At 34.2% G+C, this 14,223-nt stretch overlaps 1 protein-coding gene across 1 annotated transcript in view; it reads right to left on the reverse strand.

Moving 5' to 3' along the window:
- Positions 1 to 14,223, reverse strand: part of HTR2C (5-hydroxytryptamine receptor 2C) — a 175,227-nt gene that overhangs the window by 86,640 nt on the left and 74,364 nt on the right. The window contains exon 3 of the mRNA XM_070366214.1: positions 3,690 to 3,890. Coding sequence (XP_070222315.1) covers positions 3,690 to 3,890 — 201 coding nt within the window. The remainder of the gene's footprint in view (positions 1 to 3,689; positions 3,891 to 14,223) is intronic.

Raw genomic sequence — 14,223 nt, forward strand, 5'->3', positions numbered from 1 at the left:
CATTGGAAAAGACCCTGATGCTGGGAAAGATTAAAGGCAAGAGGAGAAGGGGACAACAGAGGATAAAATGGTTGAATGGCATCCCCAACCCAATGGACATGAGTTTGAGCAAGTTCTGGGAGTTGGGGATGGACAGGGAAGCCTGGCATGCTGCAGTCCATGGGGTCGCAAAGAGTCTGACACGACTGAGCAACTGAATTGAACTGATATGGTTCATGTTGTCTTGTTTCTTCATGTGCCTGTTTATCATTGTATTTCAGTTACAGGAATTAAAAATAATTGAAAGAAATAATTTCAAACCTAGGATAATTTTTTTTTTGCTTCTATCAAGAAAATTAGAAAGGTCAAAAATATGAAATCATTTTATTCCAATTTTCAGGCTCAATATTTTTTTGGTTACATAGGTGACTTGAATGAAGCCTGAACTCCATGTCAATGGTTGTTTAACTCTGCTTCATCTGTATTTCTAGTGTACAGGCCTTTGGGATCCAAAAATAAGCTCAAGTTGATTGACCTTTGCCAGGCTCATGAGATTAGAATGAGCTTCTCAACCTTTTATCACATCTTCAGGTTTGCAAATGCTTCATTAGCAGACACGACCCAAAAGTCATACTCATTTTTCTGGATCTCTGTCTTTCTGGATGTCTCACTATTTTATTATCTTCTCAATGCTTATAATTTTTTTCCATATTTTTGTTGTCTTTAGCACAAGAATCTGTCTAAATTACACAGGCTGTAATTGTTGGAAGTTAATACTTTTGTAATTATTAGAAGCTTATGGCAGAAAGTGAAGAGGAACTAAAAAGCCTCTTGATGAAAGTGAAAGTGGAGAGTGAAAAAGTTGGCTTAAAGCTCAACATTCAGAAAACGAAGATCATGTCATCTAGTCCCATCACTTCATGGAAAATAGATGGGGAAACAGTGGAAACAGTGTCAGACTTTATCTTTTTGGGCTCCAAAATCACTGCAAATGGTGACTGCAGCCATGAAATTAAAAGATGCTTACTCCTTTGAAGGAAAGTTATGACCAACCTAGAAAGCATATTCAAAAGCAGAGACATTACTTTGCCAACAAAGGTCCATCTAGTCAAGGCTATGGTTTTTCCTGTTGTCATGTATGGATGTGAGAGTTGGACTGTGAAGAAGGCTGAGCGCCGAAGAATTGATGCTTTTGAACTGTGGTGTTGGAGAAGACTCTTGAGAGTCCCTTGGACTGCAAGGAGATCCAACCAGTCCATTCTGAAGGAGATCAGCCCTGGGATTTCTTTGGAAGGAATGATGCTAAAGCTGAAACTCCAGTACTTTGGCCACCTCATGTGAAGAGTTGACTCACTGGAAAAGACTCTGATGGTGGGAGGGATTGGGGGCAGGAGGAGAAGGGGGATGGTAGAGGATGAGATCGCTGGATGGCATCACTGACTCGATGGACGTGAGTCTGGGTGAACTCCAGGTGTTGGTGATGGACAGGGAGGCCTGGTGTGCTGCAATTCATGGGGTCGCAAAGAGTTGGACACGACTGAGCGACTGAACTGAACTGAACTGAACTGATGCTGTTGAACTGTGGTGTTGGAGAAAACTCTTGGAGTCACTTGGACTGCAAGGAGATCCAGCCAGTCAATCCTAAAGGAAATTAGTCCTGAATAATAATCAGAAGGACTGATACTGAAGTTGAAATTCCAATACTTTGGCCACTTGATGTGAAGAACTGACTCATTGAAAAAGACCCTGATGCTGGGAAAGATTGAAGGTGAGAGAAGGGGATGACAGAGGATGAGATGGTTGGATGACATCACTGATTCGATGGACATAAGTTTGAGTAAGCCCCGGAAGTTGGTGATGGACAGGGAAGCCTGGCATGCTGCAGTCCATGGGGTTGGAAAGAGTCAGACATGACTGAGCAACTCAACTGAACTGAATGCTTCTAATATTCTGATTTAATTTAGCTGTGTATTTCTTTTGTAAGCACCATAAGAACTAGCATCTTCCTAGAGAAGCTCTTCAGGATGGAGATGGTAAAAATCTGTAAACCTTTGGACATATAGTTCAAATTGTGTATATAGATGCACTTTTCTTTCTGGAAGACGTTTCATTGCTTTTTATCTAAAGGTGTGTGTGTGTGTGTGTGTGTGTGTGTGTGTAGCCACCTATAATAGAACAATCTTAAAACTTAAATTTATTTTATCAATAAATCCAGAGTCAAAAATCTTTCAATGATATTAGAAACATGGTCTTGATCTTGTAAAATTTACTGAAATCTTTTACAGAAACATAACTTTGAAGAATTATTTAATGAAACTCTAACTTTAAATTCCAACTGGAAGAGAAAAAACAAAAGGAAAAAAATGGATTATATGCCAATCAGTTAAATTTTGTGACTTGAATATTAGCGTTCCATCACTTCACGGCAAATAGATGGGGAAACAATGGAAATAGTGAGAGACTTTAATTTTTTGTGCTCCAAAATCACTGCAGATTGTGACTGCAGCCATTAAATTAAATGGTACTTAATTCTTGGAAGAAAAGCTATGACCAACCTAGACAGCATATTAAAAACCAGAGACATTACTTTGCCAACAAAGGTCTGTCCAGTCAAAGCTATGGTTTTTCCAGTAGTCATGTATGGATGTGAGAGTTGGACTATAAAGAAAACTGAGCACTGAAGAATTGATGCTTTTGAACTGTGGTGTTGGGAGAAGACTCTTGAGAGTCCCTTGGACTGCAAGGAGATCCAACCAGTCCATTATAAAGGAAGTCAGTCCTGAATATTCATTGGAAGGATTGATGTTGAAGCTGAAACTCCAATACTTTGGCCACCTGAAGCAAAGAAGTGACTCATTGGAAGAGACCCTGATGCTGGGAAAGATTGAAGGCAGGAGGAGAAGGGGATGACAGAGGATGAGATGGTTGGATGACATCACCGACTAAATGGACATGAGTTTGAGTAAACTCCAGGAGTTGGTGATGGACAGGGAGGCCTGGTGTGCTACAGTCCATTGGGTTGCAAAGAGTCAGACATGACTGAGTGACTGAACTGACTGACTGAACTGAAGGTATGCAAATTTAAAATATAAGCAATAAGATCATTTCTATCCCTTCAACCTCCCCCAAATCTTCAAAGAAACCAATAGATGTTTTTCTTTTTGTATAACCAGAATTCAAGGATACATTAAAAAATATGGGGTAAATAGTATATTTTACATAGATTAACAGTATAAATTTAGACATGTTTACTTTGTGAAGATTTGTATTGCACTATAAAATTTTCTACTGAAGATACAGAGTTAGAATAAAAATGCTAGGATTAATATTCTGGGATAGATTGATCTTTTCCAAGATTTAAATGCTCTATTTTAAAAATTTAAACTTTGCCATATATTTTTGTCATCTTCAAATCATTTTAAATATCTCACAGGTATGTGTCTGTGTTGCAGAATTCATTGGCACTTTGACTCACAAAATAATTTAGCAGCATAAATGTGAACTTTACTTTTGCATATGCATATGCTTTACATTTCTTTCATTATTGTTAACCTAAATATCAGATAAATAGGTTAAGAATAATCATTAACTAGAAGAATCCCGATTAAACGCAAATGTTACCAGTCGACGTCTGTACGTTGTTCACAGTACATAATCCGAAAGTATTGAGCATAGCCGCTGCAATTCTACTGGCCAAGAAAGTTAATTACCTAAAGAAATTGCCCAAACAATAGCAATCTTCATGATGGCCTTAGTCCGTGAATTGAAACGGCTATGCTCAATAGGATTACGTATTGCTACATACCGATCCAGCGAAATAGCGCAGAGGTGCATGATGGACGCTGTAGAAAATAAAACATCTAAAGAAATCCAGACGGGGCACAAATATCTAGGTAGTGGCCAGACATAATCTGAAAGAGAACAGAGAGAAGACAAGAAGAACATGTTATGCAAATTATACTGACTATAGTTTTAGTCTATTTTTTCTCATAATCTAAATTTTTAAAAGGAAGTGAAATTTGGTATGCATTGTTTTTCCATAGTAATGATGATGACAATGATGACAATAACAATAATGCATTCAGTGTTACATATATTATTTTTTATTGAGGTAAAACTTACATATTATAAAATTAATCATTTAAAATTGTGCAATCCTGAAGCATTTAGTGCATTCACATCATCATGTAACCATCTCCTCTTTCTAGTTCTAAAACATTTCATCATTGCAAAAGGAAACTTCTACCCATTAAGCAGTCACTCTCCATTTTCCCATTTTTCACCCTCCTACCCGTCCCCCTCCCCAGCCCCTGAAAATTTCTTATTTGCTTTTTATCTCTTGAATTTAGCTAATCTGGGTATTTCATATAACCAGAATCATACAGTAGGCAACATTTTGTGTCTTACTTCTTTCACTTAGCACAGTATTTTTAAGGTTCTTCCATTTTGTAGCTTCTATCAGTACTTCATTCTTTTCTATCACTGATGCTTTTATCAGTTGAGATTTTTTTTTTTTTTTGGATGCTCTTATAAATGGAATTGTTCTCTCAATTTCATTTATGATTTTCTCATTTCTCCTGTATAGAACTATAATTAATTTTCATGTATTAATCTTGTATCCTCCAACTTTGCTGAATTCATTTATTAGATCTATATTTTTATGTGTGGGTTCTTTAGGATATTCCATATGAAAGATCATGTCATCTGTGAAAAGTGGTAATTTTATTTTTTCTTTTCCAGTTTTCCTCTGCCTTTTCTTTCTTGTTTGATTTCTCTAGATAGAATTTCCAGTGCAATGTTAAGTGTAAGTAGTTAAAGCAGATGTCTTGTCTTTTTCCTGATCTTAAAGTGTAATCTTTCATTCTTTCATTATTGAGCCAGATGTTAACTGTGGGTTTTTCATAAATGCCCTTTATCGTGTTGAGGAAGATTCCTTTTATACCTAGTTTGTTGCATGTTTTTATCATGAAAGAGTGACGGGTTTTGCTAAATACCTTTTCTCTATCAGTAGAGATGATCCTGTGCTTCTCTTACCTTTATTGTATTAATGTGATGTATTATGTTAATTGACTTTTATATGCTGAGCCATCTTTCATTCCTGGGATAAGTCACACTTGGTTATGATGTATAATATGATGCCAAATTTAGTTTGCTTTTATTTTGTTGAGGATTTTTTGCATCTATATTCAAAAGTGACATTGGTCTATACTTATCTTTTCTTGTAATCTGAATTTAGTATCTGGATAATGCTGATCTCATAGAATGAGTTACAATTGTTCCCTCATCTTTTATTTTGTAGGAGTTTGAAAAATACTGGTGTTAATTCTTCTTTAAATGATTGATAAAATTTTCCAGTGGAGCCATCTGGTCCAGAACTTGTCTTGCTGGCAGGTTTTTTGATTATTGATAAAATGTCTTTACTTGTTATCAGAGTCTTTATTTCTTCTTGAGACACTTTTAGTAGTTTGCATGTTTCTAGGAATTTGTTCATTTAGTTTAGGTTATGTGGTTTGTTGGAGTACAATTGTTCACTTATTATTTTATAATTCTTTTAATTTCTCTAAGTTCAATCATAATGCCCCTCACCACTTTCATTTTTAATTTTAGAAATTTGTGTCTTCTCTCTTTTTTTCATAGTATTTCTAGTTGAAGGTTTATCAGCTTTGTTGACTTTACTGTGCCTTGAATCTCAATTTCTCCATTTTTTGAAGTAGAGTTTATAGTTTTGCCATATACAGAATTCTTGGTTGACAGAATTTTTGTTGTTGTTGCGTGCTTTAAATCTGCAATCTCATAGCCTTCTGGCCCCCATGGTTTCTAAAGAGAAATCCATTATTAATCTTGTTAAAGATCCTGTATAATTTTGACCATAATGTCTTGGTGTGGACCCCTTGAAATAATATATGTTTATAGAGTTCATTGAGCTTCTTATACATATAGATTCATATCTTTCCTCAAAGTGTGAAAAATTTTGGCCAATAGTTCCTTAAATTTCTTTCTGTGTGTTTTCCCCCTTCTCCTCCTCTTCTGGCACTATCATTATGCATATGTTAGTAAACTTGATAGTGTCTCACGTGTCTCTAGGGTGCTGTTCATTTTCCTTCATCTATTCTCTTTCTTCTCACACTGGATGAGCTCAATTAATCTGTCTCAAAGTTCTTCAATTTTTCCTTCTTTTTGCTCAGTTCTGCAGTTGAATCAGTCTAGTAAATTTTTAACTTCAGTTTTTGCATTTTTCATCCTCCAAATATCTATTTGATTTTTTCCTATAATTTATATTCCTTTATTGCTATTCTTTGTTGACATGACATTTTCCTTATTTCCTTTGGTTCTTTGTCCATGATTTCCTTTGGCTATATGAGCATTTTGAGAGTTGATTTAAAGCCTTTGTCTATTTAAGTTTAATGCCTAGGCTTCCTCAGTATCATTTTCTACTTTTTTTTTTTTTTACTATGAAGGAGTCATACTTTCTAGTTTCTTTGCATTCTTCTTACCTTTGATGAAACTTGAATATTTTGAACTTCATAATGTGGCAACTCAGGAATTTAGATTTTTCTCCCCCTAGACATGCATGGTTCAGAGGTCAGCTAGAGATTTAAGCAGAGTTTATGGTTCCCCAGAGAAGAATCTGTGGTTCGCTCCATCTCTATCCTTTCCTAGATTTTCCCTCAACTTTTAGTTTTGAGATTTCCTCAAATTCTGTCTTCAGTTCCTCTGAACTACTAAAACTACAGATTTTTGGGAAGTTTAGTATTTTACCTGGCATAGACTGCATCTTCCACTTTGGCTAATAAGTCATGAAATTTGTAAACTCAGCCAGTGTTGTTCACTTCTTCCAAGTCTTAAGAAACCCCAGAATCTTTGTTTTAGGTTTTTCTCCAGTATGTTTAGAGTTGTTTTTGTATTGTGTTTAGAGTTGTTTTTGTATTGTGTTTAGAGTTGATGGGCTTGCCTGATAGCTCAGTTGGTAAAGAATCTGCCCGCAATGCAGGAGACCCTGGCTCAATTCCTGGGTTGGGAAGATCCTCTGGAGAAGGGATAGGCTACCCACTACAGTATTCTTGGGCTTCCCTTTTGGCTCAGCTGGTAAAGAATCCACCTGCAATGCGGGAGACATGGGTACAATCCCTGGGTTGGGAAGATCCCCTGGAGAAGGAAAGGCTACCTACTCCAGTATTGTGGCCTAGAGAATTCCATGAACTGTATAGTCCATGGGGTTGCAAAGAGTCAGACACGACTGAGAGACTTTCACTTTCATTTTCCACTGGCAATACCAGAAGTGTAACTAACAACCACTGGAATTCAAGGAGCAAAACAAAGAAATCAGAGACATTATTAAGAATTATTCTAAACAAAATATTGATGAATGTTCATTTCTGTTGTATCCACCCAGAAGTTGATTGTATTGAGAGTTTGTGTATTCTCAACCTGTTTAATTTGCAGAAATGCAGTTCAGTTCAGTTCAGTCGCTCAGTCGTGTCCAACTCTTTGTGACCCCATGGACTGCAGCATGCCAGGCCTCCTTGTCCATCACCAACTCCTGAATTTTACTCAAACTGTTGTCCATTGAGTCAGTGATGCCAGAAATTACTTTTCCAATTTTGTTTCAAATACACAAGTATCACCTGACTGCATTATGTAGAGAATTTTGTTGCTAAAACCACTGGAATATAAGATGCATTAGGTCAATGTTGTTCTCTGTGTTTTATTTTTCTACTATTTAATTCATGATACATAGGTCAATGCATGGCACAAAGCAGGTACTCAATAAATATTTATTAAATTTGTAAACAAATATATCCCCCTCAACAGATTATAACGTCACCCTAAATCCAACTTCATCATGCTGTGCTGTGCTTAGTTACTCAGTCATGCCCCACTCTTTGGGACCCCATGGAGTTAATCCTCAAGGCTTCTCTGCCCATGGGGATTCTCCTGGCAAGAATACTGGAATGGGTTTCCATGATCTCTTCCAGGGGATCTTCCCAACCCAGGGATTGAGCCCAGGTCTCTTATGTTGCAGGTTGATTCTTTACTGTCTGAGCCACCAGGGAAGCCCAAGAATACTGGAGTGGGTAGCCTATCCCTTCTCCAGAGGGCCTTCCCAACTCAGGAATCAAATCAGGATTCTTGCATTGCAGGTGGATTCTTTATCAGCTGAGCTATCAGGGAAGCCCCAACTTCATCATATGCCAATATACATTCTCAGTAGGGTGCATATCCACTCTGCAGATCCACTATCTAGTCAGTTCTCAGTTCTCAGCAATTGCATATTTAATAATGGCAAAAATGACAATAGCTATTATACAGTGTCTTATACCAAGCACAGTGTTAGCAATGTTAGTTCAGTACTTCATTTTTAGTTCTACTCCATATAGCTGTAGTGTCAACTCTATTACCCTACAGTGTGAGGAAAATGTGTCTCAAAGTCTCAGAATTGTTCAAGTCTACAGAATTTTGCTCCAAATCTGACATTTTTTTCCCCCAAACACAAAGGTACTTCTCACCATACAGTATTTATTAAATAATATATACAATTGTTTTTTACAATACAGGACAATATTTCTTGTGCAGGTTTTTCAAGAAGTCTACTTCCAAACCTATAAGACAGCAAAATCCAAAAACAAAGGGAATGAACAAGCACCTAAAGTAAAAACTATCCCAAAAATAGAAATATCAGAATGAGTTAAATTATTGATTTCTAGATTAACTTCATTATCAAAAGTAATTGCAAAAAACTTTCTCTGAATTTATGCAAGCCAAGTTTTCTCAAACTTGTCTGATTATAATTATTCCCTAAGGTTTTTATCAAAAATATTTTTCCTGGATTTAACTACAGACATTTTAATTCAAAATATTTAGAATTTCAGTGAAAATTTAGTTTCTGTTTGTCTTTGTAAGAAGACAAATGGATTTTTCAAGTTGTCTCAATGGAATTAAAGTGTATTTTCTTTAGATAAATTTCTGAGAAGAAATATGTGAAAAGTTTGTTGGAAGTTGCATAGCAAAAAGGCCATATAACATAATTTCCATGAGGGAGATCAGTGAGTCAAAAGAGATAAAATCTTGTTTTCAGAGGCAAAAATTGCACAGTGTTTCATAAGACATTTTCCTATATTCACTCATTTATTCATTCAAAGATTACATCAGATTACAAGATTAGAAACCAAAACTCACAGGCATCACCACCAATATTGACAATAATGGCAAAGACTGAATAATAGACACTGTAGAATTTCAGTTCATTTGTTGAAATGAAAAAATAAAAGGGATTTATTCCTATGAAATGTTGGAGATAACATTTGCTTGGTACAATAAATATTTGTTACTTGTATAAAGGAATATCCCTACCCTGCAGATCATAACCCCACCACAGATAAAATACCAATTTTCTAATATTCTGATAATATGATTAAGACATGTGGAATGTTGGACTGTAAAATAATCCCACAGCTAAAATGGAAATGAGAAGTTATAATTGATGTCTTTAAGTTAACATATATGAAAAGATGAACAAACATAAAAAAGTTTAAACATTTCTTCAGTTCATTTCATAAAATAATACAGTGTCAGTATCAAAACTTACAAAATACTGAAAAAATGAGACTAGAGACAAATAGCACTCACTGATATAGAATTGAAATTACAAACAAAATAGTCACAAATATAACCCAGCAAAGAGTAAAATGAGTAAAACATCACAGTAAAACAAAATTTAGTTCAAGAATGTAATGATAATTTAATATCACAAAAATCTGCCAATATAGTCTCTTATATTAACATTTGTAAAGAAAGTTTATGAGCTTTATTCTTAAGAATATCTTTATAAAATGCTATAAAATACAGGAGCCATTCCTAATTAAAACTTTAATTATATAGAGATAAATAGAATTCCCCCTTAAATTTGATAACTTACAAAAACCAAGAACAAATATAAACAGTAATGCATTAAATACATTTCAAGTACATTAAATTTAAAAATTGGACAGGGCAGAAATTTACAGAGACTTTAAAGCAACTACCATAGCCATACTCAATGAAGGAGGGGTGGATATTCTTGAAATTAACAAAGAGAACTTCACAAATAAGAAGTAGTACTTATGAAAAAGAAACAAATGAAGAGTTTAGAGCTGAAAAAAAAAATCACTGGGTGGGCTCAATAGAAGAATGGATATGATAGATGAAGAGTCATTAAAACTGAATGTAGATCAAAGGGAATTATCCAAATGAACAAGAATGAGAAAAAAATTAAAAATAAACGCGCACAGTAGAAACTATGGGACGACAACTATGGGAACACACCTAATATTTTTGCCTTGGAAATCTTGAGAGAGGAGATATTGGTACAGGAGAAAACCATGTGAAAAAATAAAGGGCTAAAAAGTTTCATATTTGATGAAAAATAAATTTACAAATTTACAAAGTTCTTCAAAACCCAAATGGTTAAACCAAAGAAAATCATGCCTAGATACATCATAATCTGGTGAAAAAAAAAAAGATACAGAAAACAATTCTTGAAGCAGCTGAGAAAAATGACTTTTTCATGAGAGACCAGAAGGTATAATCACAATTTGGAATTTTATATCCAGTGAAACTATCTTCAGAAAATGAATGTGAAATAAAAAGATTTTCTTAGGAAAGGAAACTAAGAAATTGATTTCCAGGAGACTTACTTTAAACAAATTTAATGATGTTCTTCAGAAAGAAAGAAAACTTATAAACTTTAAGAATAAATGAGGAACAACAGAAATGGTAAACAATCTGGGAAAATAAATTATTTTTCTTTTCTTAGGTTTTTAAAAGATATGTGACTGTCAAAAACAAAAATTATTACATCATCTGGGAAGGTTCTCAATGTATATAGGTAAATTCCATATTATAATTAAAACAAAAAGGCAAAAGGCTTAAGGAGCCTATATGGTTGTAAGATTTTTATATTCACTTGAAGTGAATAAAACATTAATTACTAGGAAATGATGACAGATTAGCTATGTATATTTTAATCTAAACACAATCATTAAAATCTGTGCAAAGAATATAGCAAAAAATCAATATATCAATGAAAATGGAATACTAAAATAAAATGCAGGACCCACCAAATAATTCAGAAGAGAAAAAAAGTAATTAAAAAGAGAAGGGAAAAATAGAAAATGATAAAATAGTAGACATAATTCCAAACAAATTAATAATTGCATTAAATGTAAATGATATAAGGTGTAATTTGTATCAATTTAAAGAACTAGCCATGTTGGATTAACAAAGTATAAAAATACTATATACTGTCTATAAGAAACCTACAAGTTTAAATTTAATGTAGATAGGTATATAGTAAGAGAATGTAAAGAGATAAACTCTGAAAATACTAATCAAAAGAATGCTGGGGTTATATATTAATATTAGACAAAGTAAATTTCAGATCAAAGCATGTTACTAGGGATAACAGAGACCATTTTATAATGATAAGGGTGTCAATTCCTCAAGAGGATATAACCATACTAAATATTTATGTACCTAATAGCATAGCTTCAAATTTCATGAAGCAAAAAAAGATAGAAAAGAAAGAAATCAGAAGTACAATCGCTACACATACACACAAACATATGTACAAAGGAATATTATTTCATGTTCAAAAGAATGAAATTAAGATACATGCTACAACATGGAGGAGACTTAAGAGACATTATTCTTAGTGAAATAAGTCAGATACAAAGGGACAATTCCATTTACATGAGGTTCCTAAAATAGTCAAATTCATGGAGACAGAAAGTAGAATGGTAAGCTGGGGGAAGGGCGTATGAGGAGTTATTGTTTAATGAGTTCAGAGTTTCAATTTGAAATGATGAATTCTGGAAATGGATAGTGGTGATGGCTTCACAATAGTGTAAATATACATAATGTTACTGAAATATATGCTTAAAAATGGTTAAAAGGATAACCAAAAAAGTAAATAGCACTTTTCCAGCCACCTTAGAAGCCCTTCCGTGTGGTCCGACTGAATTGTAAACTCTTCACCTCCACAAATTAACCACAGTCCTGGCATTTACAGTAATTAGTAACAACATTTCTTTATAGCTCTATAAATAAAGAGTGCACTCCTTAGTGGGAAAAAAGTACAATCACAATTATACTTTGAGATTTCAACATCTTTTCCTCAGTAATTGATATAACAAGCAAACAGAAAATTACTAATGGTATGAAAGAACTGAACAGCATTAAGAACAAACTACAACAAATTGACTTTTGCAGAACACTCCATGCAACAATGATATATACACATTCTTTGCAAGAGTTCATGGGAAGAAACACAATAAATTAAATCTTAAGAAATTAATATAATTGATACTATACAATGTATAATTCTCTGACCACAACAGAATAAACCTAAAAACCAGTAACAAAAAGATACCTTGAAAAAGACAAAGTATCTGTCAATTAAACAACACAGTTCCCCACAATCCATGTTTCAAAAAGGAAGACAAATTATATCAGAAAATAATTTGAACTAAATGAAAATTAAAATAAAGCATGAAAATTTGTGTGATGGTGTTAAAGCAGTACTCAGAGGGGAATTTCTAACATTAATGATTTATTTTAGAAAGGAAAAAAAAAATCTAAAATCCATGATCTATGCTTCTATATTAAATGGACAAAGAAGGGTAAAAATTAAATCCAAAGTATCAGAAGAAATGAGGTAATAATTACAAAAGCAGAAATTAATGAAATTGAGGAAATTCAATGAGATCAAATGAAATGAAATGTTGGTTGTTTGAAAAGATTTTATAAAATTGATAAAATTCTAGTCAGATTGAGGAATAAATAAAAGTAGAAGACACAAAGTACCAATATCAGTGATGAAAGAAGAAATATCTCTGTAGACTCCACAAACAGTTATAAGGGGATTATAATTATAAACAAATATATAAATGCATATACATGGAATATTGGAAAATGGTATTTATTTGCAGGGAAGGCATGGAGATGCAGATGGAGAGAATGGACTTGTGGACACAGTGGGGGAATAGAGGATGGGACCAATGGAGAAAGCAGCACAGCACTACCATGTGTAAAATAGATAGCTGATGAGAAGTTGCTATATAAAAAAAGGAGCCCAGCCTGGCACTCTGTGATGACCTAGAGGGATGGGATGCAGGAAGGGTAAGGAGGCTCAAGAGGGAGGGGATATAGGTATAATTATAGCTGATTTGTGTTGTTGTACAGCAGAAACCATCAAAACATTGTAAAGCAATTTCCCTCCAATTAAAAAAAAATGAAGAATGATTTGCCCATAAATTTTGTAGGGTTTTGGTGTCCTTAGATATGAAATCACAAATTTTCTGAGCAATGCGCTGAGGCAAGAATCTCAGTGGAGACTGTGCTCCTGAGAAAAAATGAAAACAACAAAAGAAGGATACAAGTTTTCTAAATCCCCAAACCTGAGTCAGCCTTTTCCTCAGCCTAACATTGGCTCACTTGCACTCTGTGAAGACTGCCAAAACCAGGACAGTTTATTGGAAACTTAACCTAGATTTGAATTCATCTGAATAAAGCCTTTTTAGAACCCCAAAGTCTTTTTAGATGGCCAGTCTTTTAAGTTAGGGAACAGTTCCACCCTAACTTAAAGTCTGGAAAACTTAATGGAATCCTAGGCTGTCACTCAAGTTGATGGTATTGACAGAATTGACTGTCAGCAACATCTCTTATAGATCAGTAATTTCCATACACAGGTGCATGGAGAAAATTGAGAAATTAAGTATAACAATGTAATTTTAATAAAGCTATATTTATTCCATTTAAATATATTTTATTAAATAAATAAATTCAATAAATATATGGACTTTTTAAAAAAAATTCTGAAATTATCCTCCTTATGGAATCCAGAAGTAGAAGGGTCTAGCCCATATGATTGGCTGAATTTTGCTTTACTATTTTATTCCTGATCCCATGTTTTTGAGGACTCAGCACATTCTTGATGTTTCCTACCACTTTGCTCTTGACAGAATACCCTGGATATCATTGCATTCTGCATCTTACATTAATTATTTCTTTTAAATGCTTTCAGGGAATGCCACAAACTTTCTCCCTTGTAATCACACCCACCCCCTTGCAACTTGATTCTTATCTGATCCTAGACTGTGTTTCCACCTACTTGAACTTGATTTAGAATTACTGGATCTTCTTTTGCTTCTGAAATTCAGACATTTAAACAAATTTTACCTTGACACCCAGACATGAAATTCTGGGCTG

This window comes from Bos mutus, chromosome X (genome assembly GCF_027580195.1).
Source record: "Bos mutus isolate GX-2022 chromosome X, NWIPB_WYAK_1.1, whole genome shotgun sequence".
NCBI lineage: Eukaryota > Metazoa > Chordata > Mammalia > Artiodactyla > Bovidae > Bos > Bos mutus.